The sequence below is a fragment of the Myripristis murdjan genome, chromosome 2, assembly GCF_902150065.1.
Source record: "Myripristis murdjan chromosome 2, fMyrMur1.1, whole genome shotgun sequence".
Taxonomy (NCBI): Eukaryota; Metazoa; Chordata; class Actinopteri; order Holocentriformes; family Holocentridae; genus Myripristis; species Myripristis murdjan.
In genome coordinates this window covers 772,379-797,103 of record NC_043981.1, presented here as the reverse complement: position 1 = coordinate 797,103, position 24,725 = coordinate 772,379, and the positions used below count along the sequence as shown (strand labels likewise).

The window sequence follows — 24,725 nt, the reverse complement described above, 5'->3', positions numbered from 1 at the left end:
CTTCATCCATCTGAGCAAATTAAAATTTTACAGTGTGCCTTTTGGATAAATAAGGAACAACTGGTGAATTTTTCAAAATTTTTTGAGACCCAAGTGCGTGGGATGTCCTGAAAATTTGGTGAAATGACATGGAATGACCCTATAGCTCTCCCGTGTGCACCACATTAAAAAGTTCAAAACTTATGTTTTGACATGAAAAAAAAAAATGAAACTCTTCTCATTTCAATGATGTGTGGGCTTTTAGTGAAATGATCACATGAGTGTCCTCTGAACCCAATACTGAAAATTTTGGTGCCAAGATTTTTCAACAATGCCCTCAAGGTCAGTACCCTCAAGATATAGGCCGTGTGACAACAATCTCTTTCCCCCTGCTGTAATCACAGAAGACCTTTGCTGAAGAAGTCTTCAAAGGCACTTTCCCACACGAATGACCTGTGTAACAGTCTCAGGGAGCGAAATAAACAGGTCCTTCAGCTCAGGTCTGTCTGCATTTCCACTGCAGGCTAAAGACCCACAAATATTAGTCAAATTAGTCCACTGATGATGTCACAGTGATGTCTCTTCTTACCTCTTTTTTTTTTTTTTTTCAATTGTGAAGGATCAGGGTATTTAACCTATTCTTGTTGACAGATTACTGACACTTTTTACTTTTTTGTTTTTACAGAGCCATCAGCTCACTTTCGTCCTGCCTACTGGAGAAAAGCCACTGAGAAGAGACCGGTTTATCATGACGTCCTGCTCGATGCTCACAGAGGAGGAAAATGAAATTAAGAGCATCTGCCTCCTCAAATCATGAGTTGAGTGTTTGATGGTTATTTATTTTTGCTTTAGGATGTCACTGCTGTGAAAATGTTTTATTTCTTTCATTCACTGTCACAGGACAGCTGCAACATTTTTCTCTTGCACACCCATACCCTCAGCTCAATCATGCCATCTAGCTCATCTTTTTTAAAAACAAGTAAGGAAGCCAACACTAAATTGTAACTTCACTTTCAATGGTATGTCCTCCCCCCATCCTCAACGGGTCCTAAGTCGACAGAAGAAAAAAAAAAGTTGAAGCTGAAAAAGTATAAACATTTAACAAGCCAAGACCTTCCTGATTTTTTTCATCAGTTTTACATGTTTGTCAAAATGACAAACTGTTTTCAAACTGTTTGGTACAGACTGAATCTTAATGGCCCAAAGTGAATTTGTGAAGAAAAATCTCCAATAGATCGAACATGACAATATACAGTATGTGCAAATTATATACACGTCACACAAATACAAAAAACACACATGCTCACACACACATACCCTAAAAAATTCTATTGCACTCATTTATTGTCAAAGGTAACAGCACCACTCTGTGGTGAAATTCTGAATTGATATGAAAACTCAGTGTGTGTGTGTGTGTGTGTGTGTGTGCGTCCTGTGGCGTGTGAAGGCTGTGAGTATAATTGCTCTGGAGAACAAAGAAGAGAGAGGGAGAGAGAGCTGTAGAATCTTTTCTCCATATTCTTAAAACATGAACATGATAACAAGCCCTGGCTAGGGCATGCGGGTCTGTGTGTGTGTGTGTGTGTGTGTGTGTGTGTGTGTGTGTGTGTGTGTGTGTGTGTGTGTGTGCGTGCATGTGTGTGTGCATTAATCAAAGAAATCGAAGGCAGTGGGCACATGTACAAAGACAGAGCACTGGCTTGCTTCAAGCTAAAAGCAGTTTCACACAGAGCTTCGCTGGTGTTTCACTTTCATGTGGACACACACACACACACACACACTGCACATATCTTTACTAAACCAATGAAATGCTGAAGAAGTTGAGAAAAGTAAGTGAAGAAAATCAACACAAACTTTTGCCATCTGTCAACTTTCTTATTGCAAAGTGCTTCTGGTTCAATGGCAGTCTGCATTCTGGCCGAGCTCAAGCTAAATTCTCCATTGAACATCAATGGAAGCAGAAAACAGTGTAGTAGCTTGTGAGAAGTGCTGGACTTCAGTGTGGAATTTTCTATGACATGTCCAGTTATATGACGTGTCCAGTTTGTTTGAGCCTCTGAAAAAGGGGTGACAATGTATAAAACTGGCTGTAATTCCTAAAAGGTTAATTCCATATTTTTGTTCAAGCCCTTAAATTAAAGCTGAAAGTCTGCACTTCAATCACGACTTGATTACTCCATTTCAAATCCACTGTGGTGATGTACAAGGACAAAATTATAAATATTGTGTCACTGTCCAAATACTTATGGACCTGACTGTCCATCAGAAATCATGTCCGGTCATAAGGTCTTGTGCTTGGTCAAAGCTGCAAATTAGCTAACTAGCTAACACTGGCCATATTACTGTGTTGCACATAGTCCCTATTAAATAAACTAATAGAGTAAACTATTGCTGTAAATCTATGTGATGCATGAACTGTTTCTACATCTACTGCTGCATGTCAGGTGGAACCCTGGATCAGATTAGCTACCCCTCAAGACTGAATCATTAGGTTACTTAGAGGATTGGCCACACAGCAGCTAGTCATGTCATAATGACAGCTGTAGTGGAACACAATCACTGAAACAACACTTTTTTATTCCCCTTTTGTTTGACTGACAGGTGGAAAGACTAGTGGAACGGGTGCCAAATTGAAACTGGCTGGTTTGCCTTCATACATTCATGGTTAAATGTGACAGTGGAAAAGAGGCTCATACACTCCATACCCACAAATGCTAAATAATTGAATTTTATAAAAACAGAATGATGCATGCGCACAGCTTTATAGTAATCTGATGAAAAATAAATATGTCAAAAAGAATGCTTGTGCATATTCCTGGCTTTGTGCTTACACAGTTTTATTCATGAATGTACGCAGAGTTTGATGCATCTGGAGTCGACTGGATGTACGGTCATGGAGATAATCAAGCCACACACACACACACAGATTTCTCTGTTTATACAGCAGAAAGAAAAAGGCAGGCCAGTAGTTTTGGTGAAGCCTGATATGATGCTGTTAGTTAGCTCACTGCTCTTATAATCTACAGCTGTGTCAATAAGTAGATCATCTGTCAACAGGTTTCATATGGTTTTGCTTTGATTAATTTTTTCAAACAAATATTTTTCAAACATGTCCTTGACCCCCAAGTTAACTTTCAATAAACCCTTAATGAGGTGATTCTTCCCTATGGTGACCCTTACATCAAGAAATATTTAGGGCCCAAGCACCAAGTGGTGCAAAGGCACTATTGCATTTGTAGGGATTATTATTCTGTTTCTTATTTTTCCCATTTTTTACTAGAGGTGCTCAAAGATTCACGAAGCTTTGCACATGCATCAGAAGTGGTGAACATTGACATCTCATTTGGGTCTCATGATTAGGTGTGTCAAATTGGCTCGGTAGCACCCCCCAACAATTTTCAACACAGACACACACACACACACACACCTCCCGGGAATTATCATCCACTTATCGTTATCGAGGTGAGGTGCTCAAATATATCGTGATATTGATTTGAGGCCATATCGCCCAGCCCTTCTTGATGTAGATGAAATGTGGTAGGCAGAGATAACATCTGCAGACATTCAAAAAAGCCTCAAGTCATAACCCTAACCCATTATGAATTTACTGTGCAATTTTTGTGCAGTTTTTTTTTTTCCCATTTCAAGGCCTTGTACTTTAACAAACTTCTCCCAAGCAACTTCAAATTTGATCTGTGACATCTAAAGACCTTTGCAATGCTAAACTGCAAAGCTTTTGAGTTTTCATGGAACACCGTTGCTGTGGCAATGCGGAACATGTGCATGGTTCACAATGAAAGAGGAAGCAGCTATAACTTGACATTAGATCTTCCAATCTGCCCCAAATAGCACAAGCCGAATAAGTGGCCAGGCTGGAAGACACCTACATGGCCATACTGAATCACAGTCATAGTGCCACCTACTGACAACAAGAAGGCAGCCTTATGTGATAAACATCATTGGATTAACAAGAAATTTACATAAGGTGGTCTACACATGATACACAGCAACATGATGTATAATTAGTGGGTGCCCTCTAGCACTGCAGTGTTCAAACAGGAGGTTATAGTTAACTCCTTTGTGCAATGTCTGATATTCATGAAAATGCGTATGCATGTCAGGCAATCTCCAAAGAATGTATTGCTGCATTAATGACCCACTTGTGCAAACTTTCTTTGACTTACATGAAATTTAAAGTGTGCGGTTTACATTTGATATGCAGCAACACAATGTACATTTAGTGTGTGTTTTCTAACACCACATAGTGGACACCGGAAGTGAAAATTACTGCTTACATGCAGTGTCCATTAGTCATGAAAATCTACATCTTTACCTGAAATTACAAGTGTGCAATCTACATAGTGTGATATAGTGTGATATAGTGATTAGCGATAGCACTCTGCTTTGCTGCACCCTCTGACATGTGCAAAGTGCAATTTAAGCATTAAACAGGCTGCGTTCACATGATTTTCACAAGCATTTAAACACTCATTTAAACACACATCTGACATTGATCTAGCATCAGTGAGCTCACTTTCAATTATATCATTTTAATTATTATAAATACAGTTTTCTTTAATTTAAAAAAATACAAATTTTCTTTTATTTTTCTAATTTTCTGGGTTTTTTTTCTAATTTTATGTTTTGTTTTGCTTTGTTTTGGGTTTTTTTTTGTTGCTAATTTTGTTATCATCTTTTCCCCATGTTTTTGAAAAAAAAAAAAATCAAGTGTATTTAATCAGGATCAAAGGGGTACTTTTTTGTCAAATCGTGGTGAGATTAAAGCGGGAAGAAGAAAATGTTAAAATGACCCCTCACACATTTTCTGCATTCTAACATTTTCTAGCGAATTTAATTGTAGTGAAATTAAACTATTCCTCATTCCTAGAGAACTCATCAAGGACCCCGGGGAGTTGAAGGACGCAGCATTGAAAACCACTGGATTAGTAAGTTTAGCCCTTTGTCTGTGATGATTTTATTAATAGTGCAAATAAAAATAATACTGTAATGCCAAAGATTGCTGACACTGTTGCATTTTATGTTTGCATCGAAGTATGTGTGTGTGTGTGTGTGTGTGTGTGTGTGTGTTTCCATACATGCTTGTCGTAGTTTTTCCTTGTCATAGTGTAGAGCCTCATAGTCAGTCATACTGATCCTGCTGACTCTGATCCTCAACCTTTCTGGAACTGGCTGTTGGCTGAGAAACAGACAAAAAGAGAAGGAAACATGTTATCATAACTACATTAATCATTATTTACATTTTTTAACAGTTATGTTATTGTTAAGGACAGGTTAGGTTGATTGAGTCTAGGTTCCAAAATAGCAAAGTTTACTTTAACAATCAAATGATTAACAACTTTTGTCTTCAAAAAGTCTACTGGGGGTTAATGAGTGCTTTAAATAATGTTATTTTATTGGATTAGTTAACCACATATTAACAGTTTATCACATAGAAAAGACATTTTGTACACTAAAGAAGGTAATATTACCTTGTAGCAAAGTTCAAGCCAACAGCAGATAGCAAATGGTCTTGCATGCTTTTTATCATCATATCAAGCATTAATGAGATGTTGGGTCTGGGGTTTAGTTACTATTTAATAATTACAATTTTTGGGTTGCTATTTTAATGTTGCAACGGATGTTTACAGTTTACATTACATAGTCAGTATTTATAAAGTGATCTGCAACATTCAGGACTTCAAAACACAGAGTCCAGATGTCAAGCATGGATCTCATCCATTCACAATAGAAAACTTAAAGACTTAAAAAAAAGTTTTAAAAAGACTTAAAAATAACTTGAAGAAAATACTTAAAGGACCATGCCAGTGATTTGGAATGTTTGGCCCATTTATTACAATTTTGCATTGCAACAAACCATTTTGCAAATCATTTTGGGGTACTACAGATTCCACAACATATAATCCAAATCTCTAGATTTTCAAATTTGAATTTTTGGCTGAAACACCCAGTTTATAATGTTCAGCCTCTGTGGCTGACAAAATCATTGCCATTGACCATGAAACTAAAAATTTGCTGTGTAAAGCAAATGTCTCCCTGGGGATTATTTTTTTGCAGAGAGACTGCTTCCCTCTGCCCAAGGTCAAGTGATTCAAGTCATCAAAACACAACAGTCCTGCGACATTTAGGAGAACTAACAAAGAATGTTCATCTACAGATTTTCTTTTTTAACAGACATATACGATTTGTGTTATTTACCTGACATGTTTCGGTGTTTGACTTCCGCCTTCATCAGAGTGTCACATGGTGTTGGTGTGACGCATCTTTAACAGCTGATGTTCCTGAAGGCGTGACCTTCCTGTCAAATTTGACAGGTCGGTCACGCCTTCTGCTGTCCGTTCACCCCCTGCAGGATGCCGCTCCAGGTGTGGGAGAGCATGTATGCTCCCTCGTCCCTGTTGATGGTCCTCGGGCCTCGCTTCCTGATTTCTGTGGCCTCCCTGATCCAGCGCTGGTGTTTATTTTCCTCAGTGCGGATGACTCTGGCCTTCTCCCAGTCCATAATATGGTTTTCACGTTGCAGTGGTCTGTAATGGCTGACTTGTAGTTTTCTTGTTGTGCCTTTTCCTTTATTGTTCTTGTTTGTCTCTTTCTCACACTCCTTCTCGTGTTCTTTTTTTCGTCTAGTAAAGCTCCTCCCTGTCTCCCCGAAATATGTTTGATTACATGATTGGCACGGAATCTCGTATATGGTGTTGCATTTATTTTCTGGATGTATTTTGTCCTTAGGATGAACCAGGATCTGACGGAGTGTTGTGTGTGGTTTGACAGGTGTGTTGATGTTGTGTTTCCTCATTACTCTTTGGATGCGTTCTGTAACTCCTCTGATGTACGGCAGTGTCACCGCTCCTCTGTGTTCTTGTTTGTTGTTTTGTTTCTTCTCCTTCCTCCGTGTTTTGTTGTTTTTGTTTTTGACCTGTTCTGCACCTTTTGCTATTGTCCACTGTGGATATTGGCATGTCTTCAGTGCGTGTTGTGTGTGTTTTTCTTCCTGTGCTCTGTCCTCCGGGTCCATGATTATTGTTGCACGTTCATGTAATGTTCTGACGACTGATAGCTTGTGGATTGTGGGGTGTTCAGATGTCCAGAGGAGGTATTGGTCGGTGTGTGTGGGTTTTCTGTGTACTGCAGGGGGGCGAACGGACAGCAGAAGGCGTGACCGACCTGTCAAATTTGACAGGAAGGTCACGCCTTCAGGAACATCAGCTGTTAAAGATGCGTCACACCAACACCATGTGACACTCTGATGAAGGCGGAAGTCAAACGCCGAAACATGTCAGGTACATAACACAAATCGTATATGTCTGTTAAAAAAGAAAATCTATAGATGATCTTAGTGAGAGAAGACATAATGAACTTCCAATCCAATAACACAGAATGTCTTACAGTGATGGAACACTGGTATGAAGTAAGTGTGATGTCTCTGAAAGTTCATTTTCATATGGAAATGAATGGAATGAATGAAATGGAATGAATGGAAACCAAAGGCTGGATAAACAGACAGAACAATTATATCAACGTTCTAAAATACTATCGCTTGATTTGGGAAAAGATTAGCAGCAACATGAAGTTCATAAATTCTGTAGATATTACCCTAGACATGCATAATCACTGTTACAGTCCTTTAAAGAGAGAACAGAAATGTTCACTGCCTATTTTAAATCCAAAGGTGACCATGCATTTGCTGTTGTAGAGCCTAACCTTTGTTGCAGCCTTCCCCTTTCAGTCAGATCTGCTGAAGCTGTGGCTTGTTTGAAGTGGCTGCTGAAAAGTCCCTTCTACAGGTTAGGTTTTTTATCAATTCTCCCTGTTTTGCCTTTAGTCTTGCTTATTTTATACGTGTACGTGTTTCTACTTATCTTGCACATCAATGTCCATGCATGTGTGCATCTATGTATATATGTACATATTTACACATGTATATATGAAAGGCATGTATGTTTGTATACTTGTATGTGTGTTTTTTATCCTATATGTGAAGCACTATGTAACTGTGTTTTGAATTAAACAAAGAAATTGTTGTTGTTGTTTTTGTTGTTGTTATTATCATTATTATTATCATTATTAGTATTAGTGTTAGTATTAGTATCAGTATTATCATTAAAATATTATGGTGAAAAAAGGCAAAAACCATTATCAGTAACAAAGCTACACAAAAAGTGTAGATGTACACTCCTGATCAAAATTTTAAGACCAGTTGAGAAATTGCATTTACATTTTGCACTGTTGGATCTTAAGAAGGTTCTAAGTAGAGCTTCAAAATGCAAAAAGAAGAAATGGGAGTGAGACAAAAAAAAAATTTGAGTAAGCAATTTATTGCAAATAACCATTAAATTGAAATAGGCTGTTCATCAGCTGATCAAAAGTTTAAGACCATAGCCTTTAAAAAACCAAATCTTCACAAAAATGTGGATTCAGTGTCATTTTCTGTCAGGTATCCACACTGTCATGACCTCCTGATGGCAAAGGCAAAAAAGCTTTAAAAAAAAAAAAAAAAAAAACCTCTATCCAGCATCATTGATCTGCCCTCCAAATATATCAGATTTCTTGTATTTAAATGTTGTGAAAGGTCAGAAGCTGTGTTCATATGCCTTTCACGAGCATTGAAGCTATTCCTCATTTTGCTCAGGACTTCCTGGAAGACCCTCTGAAAACCATCACTCTTCTGTGTGTGTGTTTGTGTGTTTGTGTGATAGAGACAGGAAGAGAAACAGAGAAGGAGAGTAACTTGCTCATTAAGATGTGGCAGTGAGGTCCGTCGTTTAGTTTTCTGAACCATGTTGGCCTGATTTCTGAGGCTGATATGGATGACAGAGGGAGCTAATCTACATGGTTCACCATCAACCTGCAAACAGAGTCAATTAATCAATCAGTTTAAACAAATGGGGATAGCAGTTGTCTACATGTCACAGAGGTGAACAATCTGGGCAAGAAAGTATGCTCTCTCTGAAATGTCATCAAACCTATATAATCAGTATACTGCACCTGTACTGGAAGAGGTTTTGTGGTGGTGAGGGTGACTTCTCTACACTGGTTCAACCTTTCTCCATGACCTCCAACCTGCAGAGTAGCCTTTAGACAAACAGACAGACAATTAGTAAGTTGAGGGAATGTGGAACTCTTGACTGTTCATATGTTGAGCATGGACAGAATTTATGTTATGCTACCCATTGAAATACCACAGTATCGTTGCTGTTTGTTAAATCTTGTGTATATCAGTGCAGCGGGTAGTGGCGGCTGAAGCTTCACTGTTATCCCTCCAAGCAAGGGTGAAGTAACCCTGACACTACACCGGAAGTGCATTGTAATGTATGCATAGTGGAACGTTTTAGTTGCGTCAGCATTTCTTAAGGGATGCTGCACTGGATGCGTTGGTTAAATCAAGTGTGCAGCTACTGACCAGGGTAGCAAATTGGCACCCACCACCTGCTAAATGTGTGAGTTTTTTTTTTTTTTTCAATTCCACCAGACTTCAAACCACCTGCACTTTTTGGACACAGAATCCTGTGGAAACATTAGGTACCAGTCAGTGTCCTTTTTGAAAACAGGAAACGTCTGAGGAAATTTCTGACCTGCAATAACAGAACATTCATGGTGTAACTTTCAGAGAAATAAATGCTATCAAGAAGAGGAAACTCCGAATTTTCCTCCACAGAGTATATACTGAGGAAGAGAGCATACATTTTCATTACTTGACATAAATATCATATTGACCAAATTTTGTAGGTCACTGGTTCTCAATTGGTGGACTGTGGTCCAAAAGTGGACCGCGGGCATGTGGGAAGAAAAAGGTCAGTGTGTCGCCAAACCAAGCTTCACAGATAAAGAGGAAACTAAAATCAAAACCTGCTCTGTAAATTTGGTGTATACAGCAGTTATAGCTAACTATACAGGTAGCTATACAGTATTCAGAAAAGCCCACCACATTCTCAGGAAGCCATCCAACCCTATTTGGATACTATTTGTTTGAACTGCTGCCTCAGGCAGGAGATACAGGACAATCAAAACAAGGACAAATAGGTTGAAAAACAGCTTTTATCCAAGAGCAATAACTACACTCAGCACTAGGGCCTGATTTTTGCAATATGTTTGAAGTACAGTATAAGAGACTTGTGGAACAGGCGGAATGCCCTGCTGGTCTGTGTATTTTATCAGTGTTTGTTCTGTCCCTCTGTTACTATTTACTTATTTATGGTTTTTACTGCTTTTTATAAGGTTGAACTTTGCACTGAGAAGGTTGCAGTCTTTGTACATGTACAATGATATTCTATTCTATTCTATTCTATTTCACATGGCAGGTCAGTTATGAGGTTTCTCCTTCAGCTCTTACATTCCGCATACTGGAAGCCCATACCAAGAATCTCCCGGCGCACAGTTTTTGTGCTGATGTTAATGGAAGGAAATCTGTAGTTACTGACTCAGCAGAGAGTTGGCGACTTTTATGCACTCTGTGCCTCAGCACTCCACGACCCTGCTCTGTAACTGCACTCTGTAACTGACCACGGCCTGCCACTTGGTGGCTGAGTTGCTGTGGTTCCTAAACGCTTACACTTGGCAATAATACTGCTTACAGTTGATGAAATATCTAGGAGGAAAGAAATTTGACCAACTGCCTTGTTGCAACAGTGGCATGCTATTACATTACTATTACAGCACCACGCTGGAATTCAGTGAGCTCTTTAGTACAACTCATTCTTTCACAAATGTTTGTAAAGGCAGACTGCATGGCTAGCTGCTGGATTTTATACACCTGGTGCAATGGGACTCAGCAAGACACCTGAATTCAATGTGGCCAAATACTTTTGTCCATATAGAGTATATACACACAGCTGATACATTACACTCCTGTGGACTTAATGATGATGGAAAAATGTGGACTCTAAGATGAGAAAAAACTGTTATAGATGATAGTCTGACATCCAACATCCCCTGAACTCATTTGTCCTGCAGATGAGGTGACCTCCACTTTTGTTTGGGCTTGGGTATGGGTTTGGGATGTGTTGGTGCTGAGATTAACTCTTTCTGTAACTTCACAATGCCAATGGCTGCTTAAGGAAGTGCATAGCTTTGGCTATACTCTGGGCAGTTAGCAGCAATCTTATAGGCTGACCACAGGTCAGGCGACAGACAAAATTGTGAAATTCAAGCAAAATAGCCATTGCCAAAAGTGTAATCTTTGAAGTCTGGCCATTTTTTCCTACCTGAGGTAATAGTTAATGATTTAAATGCCCAAATAGCAATATATTTTCATAAAGCTTTGTAATTATCTTCTCAAATAGGCGTAATTGAACATTACTAGATAGATAGATACTTTATTCATCCCGCAGGAAATTCGCAGTTTTTCAGCAGTATCCACAGATTACAGATTAAATAAACTTGTAACAACGACTTGTAGCGACCGTTGATTGACCATGACTTGCCAATGACTTTTTGGCCAGTACTTGCTACAGTGTCAGTAACTGGCTACTGTTCTGCTAAATGCTACTGCATATGTGTATATAGATAATAGCCAAATCATTTGGACCACACTCATGAAAAGCGTTTTAGTAAAGGCTGAAAATTAGTAAAATATAAATCACTTTTCATTTATGGTCAAAGTTGCACAACAATAAAACTGCATCAAACACTGGTTTAGTACAGCAAGGAATGTACCAATCCAATTTAACACAGTTTAACACAAAAGTCACATGCTTGCCTTTCTGGCAAGACAGTATAGCCACCATTATACTGTTTTTAATATTTACTTAAAGGATTTGGTATCTACAATGACGAAAAAAGGCATTACAATCAACTGGCATCCCCTGGACTATTTTTACAATACCTTGATAAATGTCCCAGCAAAATGTCCAAAAAAATATTGTGATATGAAAAAAAATCCTTTATTATACCAAACCCTACCGTCTTCCATCTGTAACATGATACATTTGATTAACTTAGCTGCCATGGTAGCCAGTTTTTAAAAAGGCACACCAGCCTTCACCAGCAGTAGACAGACTTGAATACTGTGGTCGCTTTCATACCAATGATGTCATGGTGAATCCAATGACCTCAATGTATCCATCGTCGTGACGTTGAGGTTCAAAGTCATGGTGTTCACTCGGGTTTCCCCATGGTGTAGTGCCTGCACAGTACCTGTAAATACACAGGATACACAACACTTTCATCATCATCATCATCATCATTTATTTGACACATGCAAAGGTGGAGGCTACACACCCTGTAATGTTAAATACCATAATGGTAATAGGTGATTGTGAAGGGCTATGGCACATAAAATTTTGTGGATGTTGTAGGTCTTCTGAAGAGAGGATGTTAAAGCATGGCACCAGGTGGGACGCTTGACAAGCTCAGTATTAACAGCTTTTATAGTGTAAAGCAGGGGTTTTCCACCAAATTTGACTGTTATGACACGACTAAATGGACGTTATCAGTCATAACACTCGCACGGGTATGGGCTAGTAGATTCCTCCTGCACCTTCCTGTAGGTCAGAGGCTTTTATTAGGGATGAGCCAGTACACCACTATCCATATCTGTATCTGTTCAACCATCTACCTTATCCGTATCCGTACTCGGAGCAGGCGGGGCCTAAACCGGAAGTGGGTGGGGCTTAACCAGTATGTTATTTTAAGCCTGAAATTGATACGGGTTGATCAGAAGTTGCTATATTTATTGTTTATTGGAAAACTATTTTCAGAACAGCCTCAGAACTGAGCTTCAGATCAATATCTATATTTATTTTTATTAACTACAGTGAGAAAGTGTCAGACTCTCAGTGCATGCAGCCAAAATAAAATACAAATAATGTACTTTGTGTGTTCAGCTAATATGTGTGTGTAAGTGGTGTGTGTGTTAAGACTGTGACTCTGCACCGTGTCCGGTACGAGCAAAGTTTTCCAACTGACTTTATATCAAAAACCAGCTGGTAAGAGTGAGCAGATGGTAAAAAAAAAAAAAAAAAAAAAAAAAAAAAAACCTTGAGCAGTGTGTCGGCAGTGAGAGACTGTCTGCTCAAAAGCAGCGCGTCTGTTACCAGTCAAGTTTAGCACAAACTCTACTGACTATCAGTGATTACAGACCGAGGGAAGAGTGAGCTGAATAAAACCTGACTGCTACTGAAGAGAGACGCCATGTGAGCTGTCAGGCCTGAGTGAGGGACAGAGAGTTCATCACTGTGTGTGTGTGTGTGTGTGTGTGTGCAGGGCACACGGCGTAGGGGAGGGGCACTGTGTGTGACTGGCCTATCACACAACGTGGACACAGTCAGCTACACAATGAGGAGTTTCATTTATCACGAGCACAGATATTGACTCATATTACTCAGATAGTACTTGTACTCGGCAAAAGTGCTTTATCTGTACCGGATACTCGTATCAGCCGAGTATCCGGCTTAACCCTAGCTTTTATCATCTATTCCTTTCCCAAGTTGCTCTTAACCACTCAAACGTTAGCTTTAGCCTCTTTCGTTAGCTTTCGTTAGCTTGGCTTTCTTTAGCTGCATGGTTAAGGTGATGAAAGGGCTGCTTGTGACAGTTTCGTTTAGGAAAAGGTAATGTTTGGGTTAGGAAAAGGTGATGGTTAAGGTTGGCAGAACCTAACACAGTGTTCACTAACTTGCTAGCATTCACTAATGTGAACAACGGTTCAACATGGTTCTGGCTTCAGTGTGGACTCTGAAGTGAACTGAACTGAAAGTCCGTGTGATTCCAACCACCTCCTCCCATGACTGACTTTGTCTGTGTTTATACTGTGTCACATCTGGCTCCATTTGACAGGTTAAGACGGACTGATGACAGGAGTAGATGGTAACACTCCTCTGCAGACGGGACCTCTAAACCACGCCTGTAGGGGGGACTATGACTGACCATCCATTCAATGGAGTGATAACATTCAAATCGGATGGGTTTTCAAACTTTTCCTCCTGAACCCCAAAGTTCTCTAATTAAGTCCCAGACCCCCACTTCAAGTGATTTGCAAAAACAGGTGTATGACAGTGATTTGAAAAGATGTTTTGGTTTGTGTGAATTATAGAACTGTCATACTTTAAAACATCATGTTAAAATAATCACTCATACATAGTTTTGTGTCATAGCGATGTCTTGTGAATCCCTTTGAAACCTGAGCAAATGCAGCTGATTTCTTTCAAAAACATGGGAGAACAGGTGATTAGCAAATCACCCAAAAATTACGGGAGCATATAGAAAAAAAAATGCAAAAAATGACTTTGGAATGTAATTTTTAAAAGATAAACAAAAATTATCAGTTTTATTAGTTGTCTTTCTTGCTACATCACATGTTTTTTCTCTTCTCTGGCTTTTAATCTTAAAAGGTAGCAAACTCACAAGTCTTGTGTTAATTTGCATTATAATATTCAAAGTCATACAGTAAATGGCATACTGAATGTGGTGTATTGAAAAGTAACAAAATAAACTAGCAGATATTGCATTTACTGTAAACAAGTTAACAACTTTAATTTCTTTTGGTTTACAAAATTTGCAACGTGCAACAGTGCAGAGCAACAATTAGCTATTAAAATCAAATTACTTTAAATCAAATTAGATAAACAGTTCCTACCTCATTAAAGTTTCCTTCTTAAATAAACAAAAAAAAATGCAAATGTAAAATGACAATATTAAATAAAAAACTAAATACTGACATATAGTGAACAGAACATGAACAAAAGTTAGCCATGTTAGATGTAACAATCACAAATCACAGAAGTGCTGTGTCATTCTTGTTTTCTTGCATACTGTCTCTACAAACCCTCACTGAACCCTCTCAAATGACAGTTTCATCACAAGGAATCAAAAATAACCATTTAACTGATATTTAGCTGAGGAGAAATCTAGAGTCATGTTTTCATTCATACATGTACATACATGTACATAACAAGACATTACTAATATGTACATGTATAATTTGGTCAAAATATGCAAAAGTATTTCAAAAGTCAAACTTCAAAAGATAGGCAGGTTGGTTTGGGATTAGATAAAATATAACACTAAAGGCGTCATAAAATGATATTCTCCAGCTGCCTTCTGCAGCTCTGGTTTGCAGCTGTAGACCTTCGTCTCCTTCAAGCTGTAAACATTCCAGCTCTTGGACTTGTTATTGTCGTACCGTCCACACCTTGGGGAGGAAAAGCAAAAATGGGCCAACTCAGTATGTTTATGGCTACAGCTATACAATGCATGGCATTTAGTGTACAGCATTAACATGAGGCTCAAAGGAGAACCTGGAAAAAACCTGGAATCCCAGATTTCTGTAACAATCTTGTCTGATGTATTGTACGTGCTGACCAAAAACACACGTTGGTGGCATAGTTGTCAAGTTTCTAGTTTTTCTGATCAAAAAATAATATGTCTACAACTTTGCTAAAACAGCCAAACACAAAGCAACTACAACACAAGACGTAGCAAGCCAGCTAATATCACCTACCAGTCCAGCAGCAGGGATGGGAGCTCGCTGTCTGTCTTGCAGCCTTTGACTTGGCGAAGCTCTCGCCAACGACTAAAAGCTGGTTTCATATTTACTCCAGTTGCTCCTTGCTCGGTCACTCTCTTATCTTTCTTGCTTCCTCCGCCAACATTTTCTTTGTGTTTCTTGGTCTCTGTCATGATTTCTGTACTGAGAGCAGCTAGCAAGCTAGCTGGACCCAGTTGTTGCTGGTGATGTGATGATGTTCTGCCGTAAAGCGTTACACACGGCCGCGACCTGCTCCACCAAACTTACTTTGTGCAGGAACAGAGCGGAGTGGCGACTCTTCACTTTGTTACACAATCTATGTCAGTGCGCTGCTGTAGCTGGAGAGTTTCTCTGCCTTTTGACTTGTGCGATGCCGGTGCAGGTGTTATTATGTCAAATTCCGCGTTAAAAATAGATTCTGTTTAATTTTATTACGATTCCGTGATCGATAAGTCAACCCCCAAGTCAACCCCCAGTCCGCCCCTGGACACCACTGTACTCATTACAGGACAGTGTAGCATCAATGTGATGTTGAAGCTGTTATTATAAGGCAACATTGTTACTTGTTATTGTAGTGTTGCTTTAACATTAAAATTGCATTTTTCTATGATTACCATTATAATATATCATATCATCAAAAATTTCAAGGCGCTTAGCTCACTTATGCCTTGGGCCGGCTCTGTTCACCATGTTTCTCAGTTTCACAGTGGCTCAGAAGGGACAAACCAACCCACAGTACACGTTGTGATGAAGTGGGTGGAAGAGGATGCACCACTTGGTGGCGACCTGTTGGAATCACTACCAAAAGAAGAAGAGTAGTTTGGCTTCTGGTTGTGTCCATGGCAGATCATACATATACTGCATGAGCAAGTGAACGTGAAACACTGTCAAGAAAACGAAAATACAGTGAAGCAAAAAAAAAAAAGAATAGGGCAGACTACTGCAGCAAACAAGAATAAATATCGGTGCAGGTTTTATTCAATAGAAATCACCAAATGGGAAGAAAGAGTTGCACAGAAGTTGCATGCTTTCCCAACAGGTAAGAGGCCATAATGATTATTTTCTGTTTTCAGTTATGGTATTGTAGTGTATTTTTTTATTTTGCGCCTCATTATGTGGCACATAAAATACAAAAAATGTCTGCATTTTATATATGAGTAACAGTAATACAATGAATACCTTACTGAAATAAAAAGTGGTTGAAAAGTTTTTGTTCTTTGATGTACAATTCTAGACGTTTTGAGCATTGCAGGACAGGAGTCTTTCTATTAATCATTTTGTTTCTACCATTGTGATGGTGAGAGTCTGAATCTGTTCTTGTTTGTTTTTCACTAAAAACAATGTTCACTAAAAGAATAACTGCCCCGCGATGTCCTAACGAAAGTAAACTAAGGTAAAGTAATTCCACTATGTTTGAGTGACATTTTTAGAGTTTTATGCATATTTCAATGACTATAAGCATAATATTGTGACTCATAATTATTTTGGCCAGGATAATCATGACGTGAAATTTTCATATCATCCAATACCTGGCCACAATTAACACTAATGCAGCCAAAATAACTTGCCTCATCATTTGCCAGTGCCTTTCAGATGGCATGATTGACAATAGTTGGGAAAGGTGGACTCCACAAGCCTCCATAGCTTCAGTACAGTACAGGGGATGCATTTGGAAAGTGAGGAGTGGGAGGTACTGCCGTTTTGTTGCACTTTGTCTTGTAACCATTACATGTGGCTAAATCCTACACACTGTTCCTTTTAAGTTCAGACCAGAGATGCTGGATCAGATTTTTTGAGTTTAAATGTTTGTGGGCCATTCAGACACCTTTCACAAGCATTGAATTAAGGCTCATTTTGCTGAGGAACCCCTAAAAGACCCTCAAGGACCCCTAGGGGTTCCTGGACACCACTTTGAAAACCACTGGCCTAGGAGATGAAACTCTTTCTCTCTGTCTCTCTGTTTTGGTCCTTAAACTACAGAGCTGGTTGCCAGACCTCAGCCACTGCCACTACAGGGGTAAGAACTGTCGCTCACAATCATGGTACAGAGGTTTTTTTTGGTGGGTGTGGTTGGCATCCATCTGCTTTGTCCTACACTCTGCAGTCTGCAGAACCCAACCAGACTGTGGTGGGCTCTGTCTTGATTTTGGAAGGAAGCTTTCACTGATGGATGTGTAGAACCGGTCCTGGAGATGTTATGACTTGATGAAATGCAGAAAAAGCATCCTCTGTTGGGTCTTGTTAATTAGATTGGATAGTGCTGCAGATTTATGGAGTTAATTTTGTGCAAGTATTAAAACGCAAAGAAATGGAGGATCATTATCCAGAAAACAATAATTGCAAGCCAAAACTACTGTATGAACATCGTAAAATCTGACAGTGGTAAAATGGGAAAGGCAAACAGATTTGCATTCAAACTCACAGTCCTTACAAACTAAATGAAAAAACTAGTTTGAAACAAAATAATAACATCTGATATGTTGATTTATTCAGTTTCACTCAGATTACAATTAAATTCCTGGTGTTTCTTTATTTTTTGGGGTTGCAGTTAGGAAGGAGAGAGATGAATCTTCCTGTTTCAGCATTACTGAATCTTGATCTGCCCAAATGAGAACCTGCATCTTGTCTATCTTGTTAGTTACACATCATACATTTAGAAGCAGAGCATAGGATAAAGAAGATAAAAAAACTGCAACCGCACACTAAAACACTGTGCATTAAGGCTGAGCAATTTTATCGATTCTGCGATATATATCGATATTTTGTTTCCCCAGAAAGTATCGATTTTTCAGCCGCGAGTATCGATGCATTAAGCCCCATTCAAATCCCCCGTGTTCCGTCTGGCACTCTGCTCGCCGCCCATTTCCCCCGTTCACGTTGCAGGAGAGCGATTAGGTCAGCCAGCCGCTAGTGTCGATGTAGAGCATTTCTAGCAAGTTACCTGTCTAGATACTCTCTTTACACAGACGCCGACGTCTTTCTCTCCCTGTTTACGCAGTCAGAGCTAAGAGATTCAGGAGAGAGGCGCTACAGCAGCGCACTGACATAGACTGTGTAACAAAGCAAAGAGTTGCCACTCCGGTCCAGTTTCCCTGGCTAACAGCGGCACACTGGCTTAGCTTGTCTATTCAGAGAAGAGGTATCACTTCGGCTTATTTTTCAATCTATGTTATCACATGCATACCACTGCTCATTCATTGGTAGCTGAATTGTTAGGCCTGTTTGATAAGTAATTTACATTTTTAAAATAATAATACTAATTTAACATATTGTTAAATTATTGGAGTCAAGTCAAACTAATTTTCTCATCACATCTTTGATTCATTTTGTCCAGCATTTGCAAACTGTAGACTCTCTGTCCAGTCAGAGCCATATATTGTTTAATAGATTGATGCTTTCAGTTTTCAGTTCAATTAATTCAATTCAAGTCAATGGAACACTCACAAGATGTCACCAAAATCACTCTGTCCCTTTAAAATCTTTCAGAAAATGATGTAAGTGTATTGAATCGTATCGAATCATATCGAATTGTATCATTGGCCAAATATCGTGATATATATCGTATCGTGAGCAGAATATCGTGTATTGTATCGTATCGTGAGATTAGTGTATCGCTACAGCCCTACTGTGCATATCGAAATTCATAGACCTTCTTCAGGCATACAGGCATCAGCTGTATTCCTAAAGAAGGTCTATGACCGAAAGATTGCAGTAAATTTTGATATGCACAGTGTTTTAGTGTGCAGTTGCTGTTTTGTTATCTACTTTATCCTTAAGTTCAGCTCCAGCACCTTTTCTAAGCATATAGCTTATGGATGAGCGGTGGCTTTTTCCCACTGTCTAGGAGCAGAGCATAGGCAAAGCAAAGTGAGTTCTTTTCTGTCTTCATTAATCAGTGTATGTCACCAGTGTGGCTCCTCCTCTTTCTAATAGCCCATAAGCACAGTAGCATGAGATCTGGATAAAATTTTGTAAAGGAATTTACACACTTACTACAAAATGAAACATTACTTAACAAGGAGTCAAAATGAACAAAAATAAACAAATGAAAAGTAGCCACAAATTTAGACCTGGTCTCTGACATCTTTTAAGTTTGCACAGAAGATATTTATACTGCTGGACCACAAAAGACACAGAAGTGTGGTAATAGAGGTAAATTGTGGCAGTAGTAAAAGCAGTAAGTAGTGGTAGTAGCAGTAGCAGCAGCAGCTCTACTACTAGTACTTACTAACCTGGGGATGTTGAGGAAGACCAGACATTGAAGCTTCAAGTCCTGAACCTTTGATGTTAAATCTATCCCATCACACTGGCAAGAGAGGGTCACAGAAACACACAGTGACTATTTGGGATCACACTGGTTGATTCATTAACTGGCTGTTTAATTAACAGGTACTCACCACCACTTTGATGTGCTTGGACAGGTCTTTAGAACTTCCCATCAGGAAATCTGAGAATGCTGTCTGTAGTGGAGAGAGATACACAGTGAGCAGCATTTTCTTAGACATCTGCAATATTGACCATGAAATTCAAAACAGAATCAGACAAGTCACAGCTATCTTTAGCAAACTCAGAGCCGGGGTCTTCCTCAAACAACAATCTACACTGCTGCATAAAAGTTGCCTTCTACCAGGCAACACACTTGGACCAGCTATATCAAGGGACCTGAGCACTTCAATATGTGACGCCAGCAGCAGCAACCCTAGGAAATATCTGGCGTGACCATGTGCCTAATACTGTAATACTTGTGCCCTATTTTTAATACTACCAAAGACTAACTGCAAAAGGATCAAGGGCTCAGTCATGAAACACTACATAACTCTGATGGCGTGGGCATGCCATGCATTTACAGACAAGATAGATGCAACTTTGTCGTAGGTGGCACAAAAAGATGTGGGCTGAAATTTTCTACAGAAAAACTCATGTGACACTGCAAAGCAAAAGCCAGTCAGCTTCAAGCAAGACTCCGTCTGGGCATCTGTAAATTCCCCCACATAGTGCACTCTACACAACAGGAAAAATCCCATTGGCTATTTTAACCAGTAACACTGACCAATAACATGTGACCAAAAAGTTTAGCAAAGCTAGACTGCTGCCCATAGAACACAGAAAAATTTCACTTCACTTCACTTCCTGTCTGAACATATTGTATGTTCAGCATGCCACAGGAGTGCCTGAGGATCTAGTATGACCAACAGCATTTCAACCAACTCTCTTCTGCGGGACCACAGACGGCCTTAAAGGATGAGCTAAAAATACCTGAAACCCACAACCTAAAGGACACTGCTGTGCCTGAATGGTATACAGATGCTGTAAAAGGAAAGGAAGGCAATAAGGGAGCAAAAGTACATCCATGTCAGCCACAACGACTTCAAACCACACATGCCCTACCTGCAATAAAACATACTGAAATCAGCTACTAAAGAAGCCACTGAACAAATTACCATTGATATTCAGTGATGGAAATCATTGTCGCGCATGAGGAACTCAAATGTAATCAAATGTAGTGTGCATTTTCTGTTGTCACTAGTTGGGGGGTGACTAGTAGGGCTAATTGTAGGCCATTCAACAACTTACAAGGATACAAGGATACAAGAATACAAGGGTACAAGGAAGTTTATTGGTCATTATACAACAGGTTGTATAATGAAATTAAAATGTGGTTCGCTCTTGATTGATTAATTGATTGATTGTGTAGAAAATAGAATTATTAAGCCTGGAGGAGTTCAGATGGTGCATTTAGTAGTCTCACAGCCTGAGGGAAGAAGCTGCTCTGTAGTCTGGTGGTACGGCAGCAGATACTTCTGTATCTTTTGCCTGATGGCAGCAGGGTGAACAGGCTGTGGCTGGGGTGGGTGTTGTCTTTTAGTATCCTTTGGCTCTGCGCAGGCACCTCACCTCCCCGATATCACTGATGCTTGGTAGATGGGTGCCAATGATGTTTTGGGCAGTTTTAATCACTCGTTGCAGAGTCTTCCTGTCCTGGGCCGTGCACATCCCATGCCAGTTTGTGATGTTTCCAGTCAGGATGCTTTCAATCGCTCCTTTGTAGAAGCTGACAAGAACTTGGTGTGGGAATTTTGCTTTCTTAAGTTTCCTTGAGAAATACAGCCGTTTCTGAGCTTTTTTAACCAGGGCAGAGATATGTGAAGTCCATGTCAGGGTCTCTGTTATGTTGATTCCCAGGAACTTAAAACTGCTCACTTGCTCCACCTCAGCTCCACTGATGTAGACAGGGTTGTGTGTCTTTGTCTCCTTTTTTCTGAAATCAACTATCAGCTCTTTGGTTTTGCTGACATTGAGCGGTAGGTTGTTTTCTGTGCACCATTCTGCAAGATGGTTGATTTCCTCCCGATATGAAAACTCATCATTGTTGGAAATCCGGCCGATGATGGTGGTGTCATCTGTGAACTTCACAATACAGTTCTCTCCATGTCGGGGATTGCAGTCGTGGGTGTACAGCATGAACAGGAGGGGGCTGAGCACACAGCCCTGGGGCGCTCCGGTGTTGAGCACTAGAGTGGAGGAGGAGAGACTGCCAATCCGAACTGACTGGGGTCTGTTTACAAAACCGTATTTCTGATTGAGAGCTTATAGCTAGATAGCAGCCATGTTTAATGTTATGTCTGGGTGGTCTGTGATATGTTTGGTCTACACAAGTAAACTGTGTGCCTAAACTGTTAGCAGAGCATCAAGAACAATAGCAAGCCTGAAGAGCGAGCAAATCAGCTTTGGACCAAGAGGGGAAAAAGTACCGGGATGCTAAAAGTGAACCACATTACCAGGCGTACTGGATGCTACTGACTGCACCTGCATCCTCACTCAGAACCCTGCTGTCCAGGATCAACACACAACAGCCATGTTTGTGCCTTGCTGGCAAGGCCAAATTATGAAGAACATCTACTAGACTAGACTAGACTGGTTAGTCTAACCAGTCTGGGCACTGTCGGGTTCCAATGGTTTGGAAAAGGGGCAGTAGCAATGGGTGTTTACAAAAATATGTTGTCTGACTCGTCAAACTTAAAAAAAAAAAAAAAAAAAAGCAGCAACCATTATGGTGAAAGTGATCTTGGTAGCTTGTTAGCTTGTTGATTTGCCATTTTTGTAAGGAAAATCTATGTTGATGTCCAGTTGTTTCTGTTTTCCAGTTTAGAGCATTATAGCTACTTGCTGTCATCATCACCAAAGCCGCGCCAGTAGTTCCTCAAAAGATGGCTATCATCTTTTGAGGAACTATGTCCACCTGTCTGTCCATCCATCCATCCATGCATCAATGCATCCATCCACCTATCTATTTCTTATTGCTGCTGGTCTTCAGGATGGATGATAAAGTGTAACGAGCTTGCTATCATTCTTCCAACTGTTCCAGCTTTCTGCATAACTGAAGGCCTAATTGCCTTCAGTCTGGGATGGATCGCAAAAATCATAGCAACGTGATCTATTAACTATTGACTATGCCTGGTGATGCCACTTTCCTACTCCTGACAGTGTTATTATTTTGAACCTCCAAAAGTTAACCAAAATGCTCCATTAATGTGTATACGATTTATTTATTTATTTATTTATTTATTTTAAAAAGAAGAGAAATTTAAGTGGAGCCATGTTACCTAAAACAAAGTTAACAAAGTTAGTATGTGGCAAGCTAGTTTATTTTGCTAGCAACACAAAAGAGCTTCTGGGATTCCCTGATGGCCAGCGTTAACAGATTAACATTTTTATATTGCCAAGACACCAACATCTGATTGCTTGTTTGGTGTCACTCACCCCAGCATAGAACATCTTATTCCTAAAACGACTGTTGAACTTCTCCGGGTTGGCTTCTAAAATAATGACAGACAGAAATATGCAGAGAGACCAGGAGTGTGAAAATTAATATAAACAGTTTACAAAAATATCAAAAAATGAAACAGAAAACCAAAGTTCCCAAAGAGTTCAGTGATCAGTGTGAGTGTACCTCTTGACTCGTGGAACTCAAGAGTCACGTGGGCATCGAATCCAAGGCTAAAGTAATTGTTGAACACATCTAGAGGAAGCTGAGAGTGCATGATTACATGCATCCACCCACCCATGCGCATACACACACACACACACACACACACAAACACACGCAAGTTGCATTTCTGTAAAATGGAAGTTTCATTTCTATTGCTGTAAAAAGTATTATCTAGACAAAATATTATGGTTGACTTTACATGACGGCACTAGTACTCTCTTAAAACTCTCTTAAAGGCACAGTCCTTTGGTGAATGTCTCTCTCAGTGTCTTTATTGTGGGTCACCACAACATGATATTTCTGGACTCAAACTGAACATTGATTTTGTGCCAGTATTCATTATCTGTAACTATACATCTTACACATTGTCAGTGTTTGCCTCAGATTGTTTTTTCTTGTCAGGTTTGAAAAGCCTCTGAAACAGGAATTAAACAATGGGACATTAAAGCTCTCTGGTGAAGCACACTATAATGATAACAACAATATATACATGCAGACTTAACTAAAATGACTATAATGATTAAAGTGTTGAGCAACCAGTGTAATGCGAATGTATGATACAATAAATATGTAGTAAGTCAAACTACACCATACACATCACACGAGAGACAGACAACACTGATGTTTCATTTTCAATAAAAGTCACTATCAGTCCCATACACAGGGTTCCCACTCTTTTAAGGAAATCATTTTCCAGGATTTTTCAAGGACACATTCAGTGACTTATGTACATGTTAGCTGTTGCTCACAAATCACCTTAGAATGATTCAAAATCAACAGTCGCCAAATAGCTAAAATTTATATGAGACTGATGTGTAATGCACATGATTGTGCACTGTGCCATGTTTAAAAAATGTTAACAACATGTTAACAACATGCTAACAACAACCACATATGTTGACAGTGCCATGCTGATCAAAGTGTTGGTTTTGGCCTTCCATACACATGTAACTTCAGGATGCCAAAACACAATAACTGGGTATTAATGTGCACTAGAATGGTGAATCAGCACCCAAAAATGTGCAACATGAGCTGAGGAAAACATTTGAACATGTGATCTCAGCCAAACTTTATACACTTCAAAAATCTCACTAGTAATATATTTGATTAGTTTACACATTTTCAAGGTGTTTTCCATGACTGGGAAACTACTCTATAAATTTGAAGGTTGTCATCCCTTTGCATGATGCATAGGAAACCTGCATGCATCAACAAAGCCATCAGTCGAACCCTACTTTTCTGTGTATGTGTGTGTGTGTGTGTGTGTGTGTGTGT

The 24,725-nt window shown here is 39.5% G+C and overlaps 1 protein-coding gene across 4 annotated transcripts in view; it reads right to left on the bottom strand.

The window, feature by feature from the left end:
- dgkza (diacylglycerol kinase, zeta a) overlaps nucleotides 1–24,725 on the bottom strand; it is a 163,129-nt gene that overhangs the window by 62,375 nt on the left and 76,029 nt on the right. For all 4 annotated transcript variants that reach the window (XM_030070454.1, XM_030070444.1, XM_030070425.1 and 1 more), the window contains 8 exons: nucleotides 23,412–23,490; nucleotides 23,222–23,277; nucleotides 19,858–19,920; nucleotides 19,693–19,766; nucleotides 12,018–12,129; nucleotides 8,983–9,069; nucleotides 8,730–8,842; nucleotides 5,076–5,176 (listed from right to left, as the gene is read on the bottom strand). In XM_030070454.1, coding sequence (XP_029926314.1) covers nucleotides 5,076–5,176; nucleotides 8,730–8,842; nucleotides 8,983–9,069; nucleotides 12,018–12,129; nucleotides 19,693–19,766; nucleotides 19,858–19,920; nucleotides 23,222–23,277; nucleotides 23,412–23,490 — 685 coding nt within the window. The remainder of the gene's footprint in view (nucleotides 1–5,075; nucleotides 5,177–8,729; nucleotides 8,843–8,982; nucleotides 9,070–12,017; nucleotides 12,130–19,692; nucleotides 19,767–19,857; nucleotides 19,921–23,221; nucleotides 23,278–23,411; nucleotides 23,491–24,725) is intronic.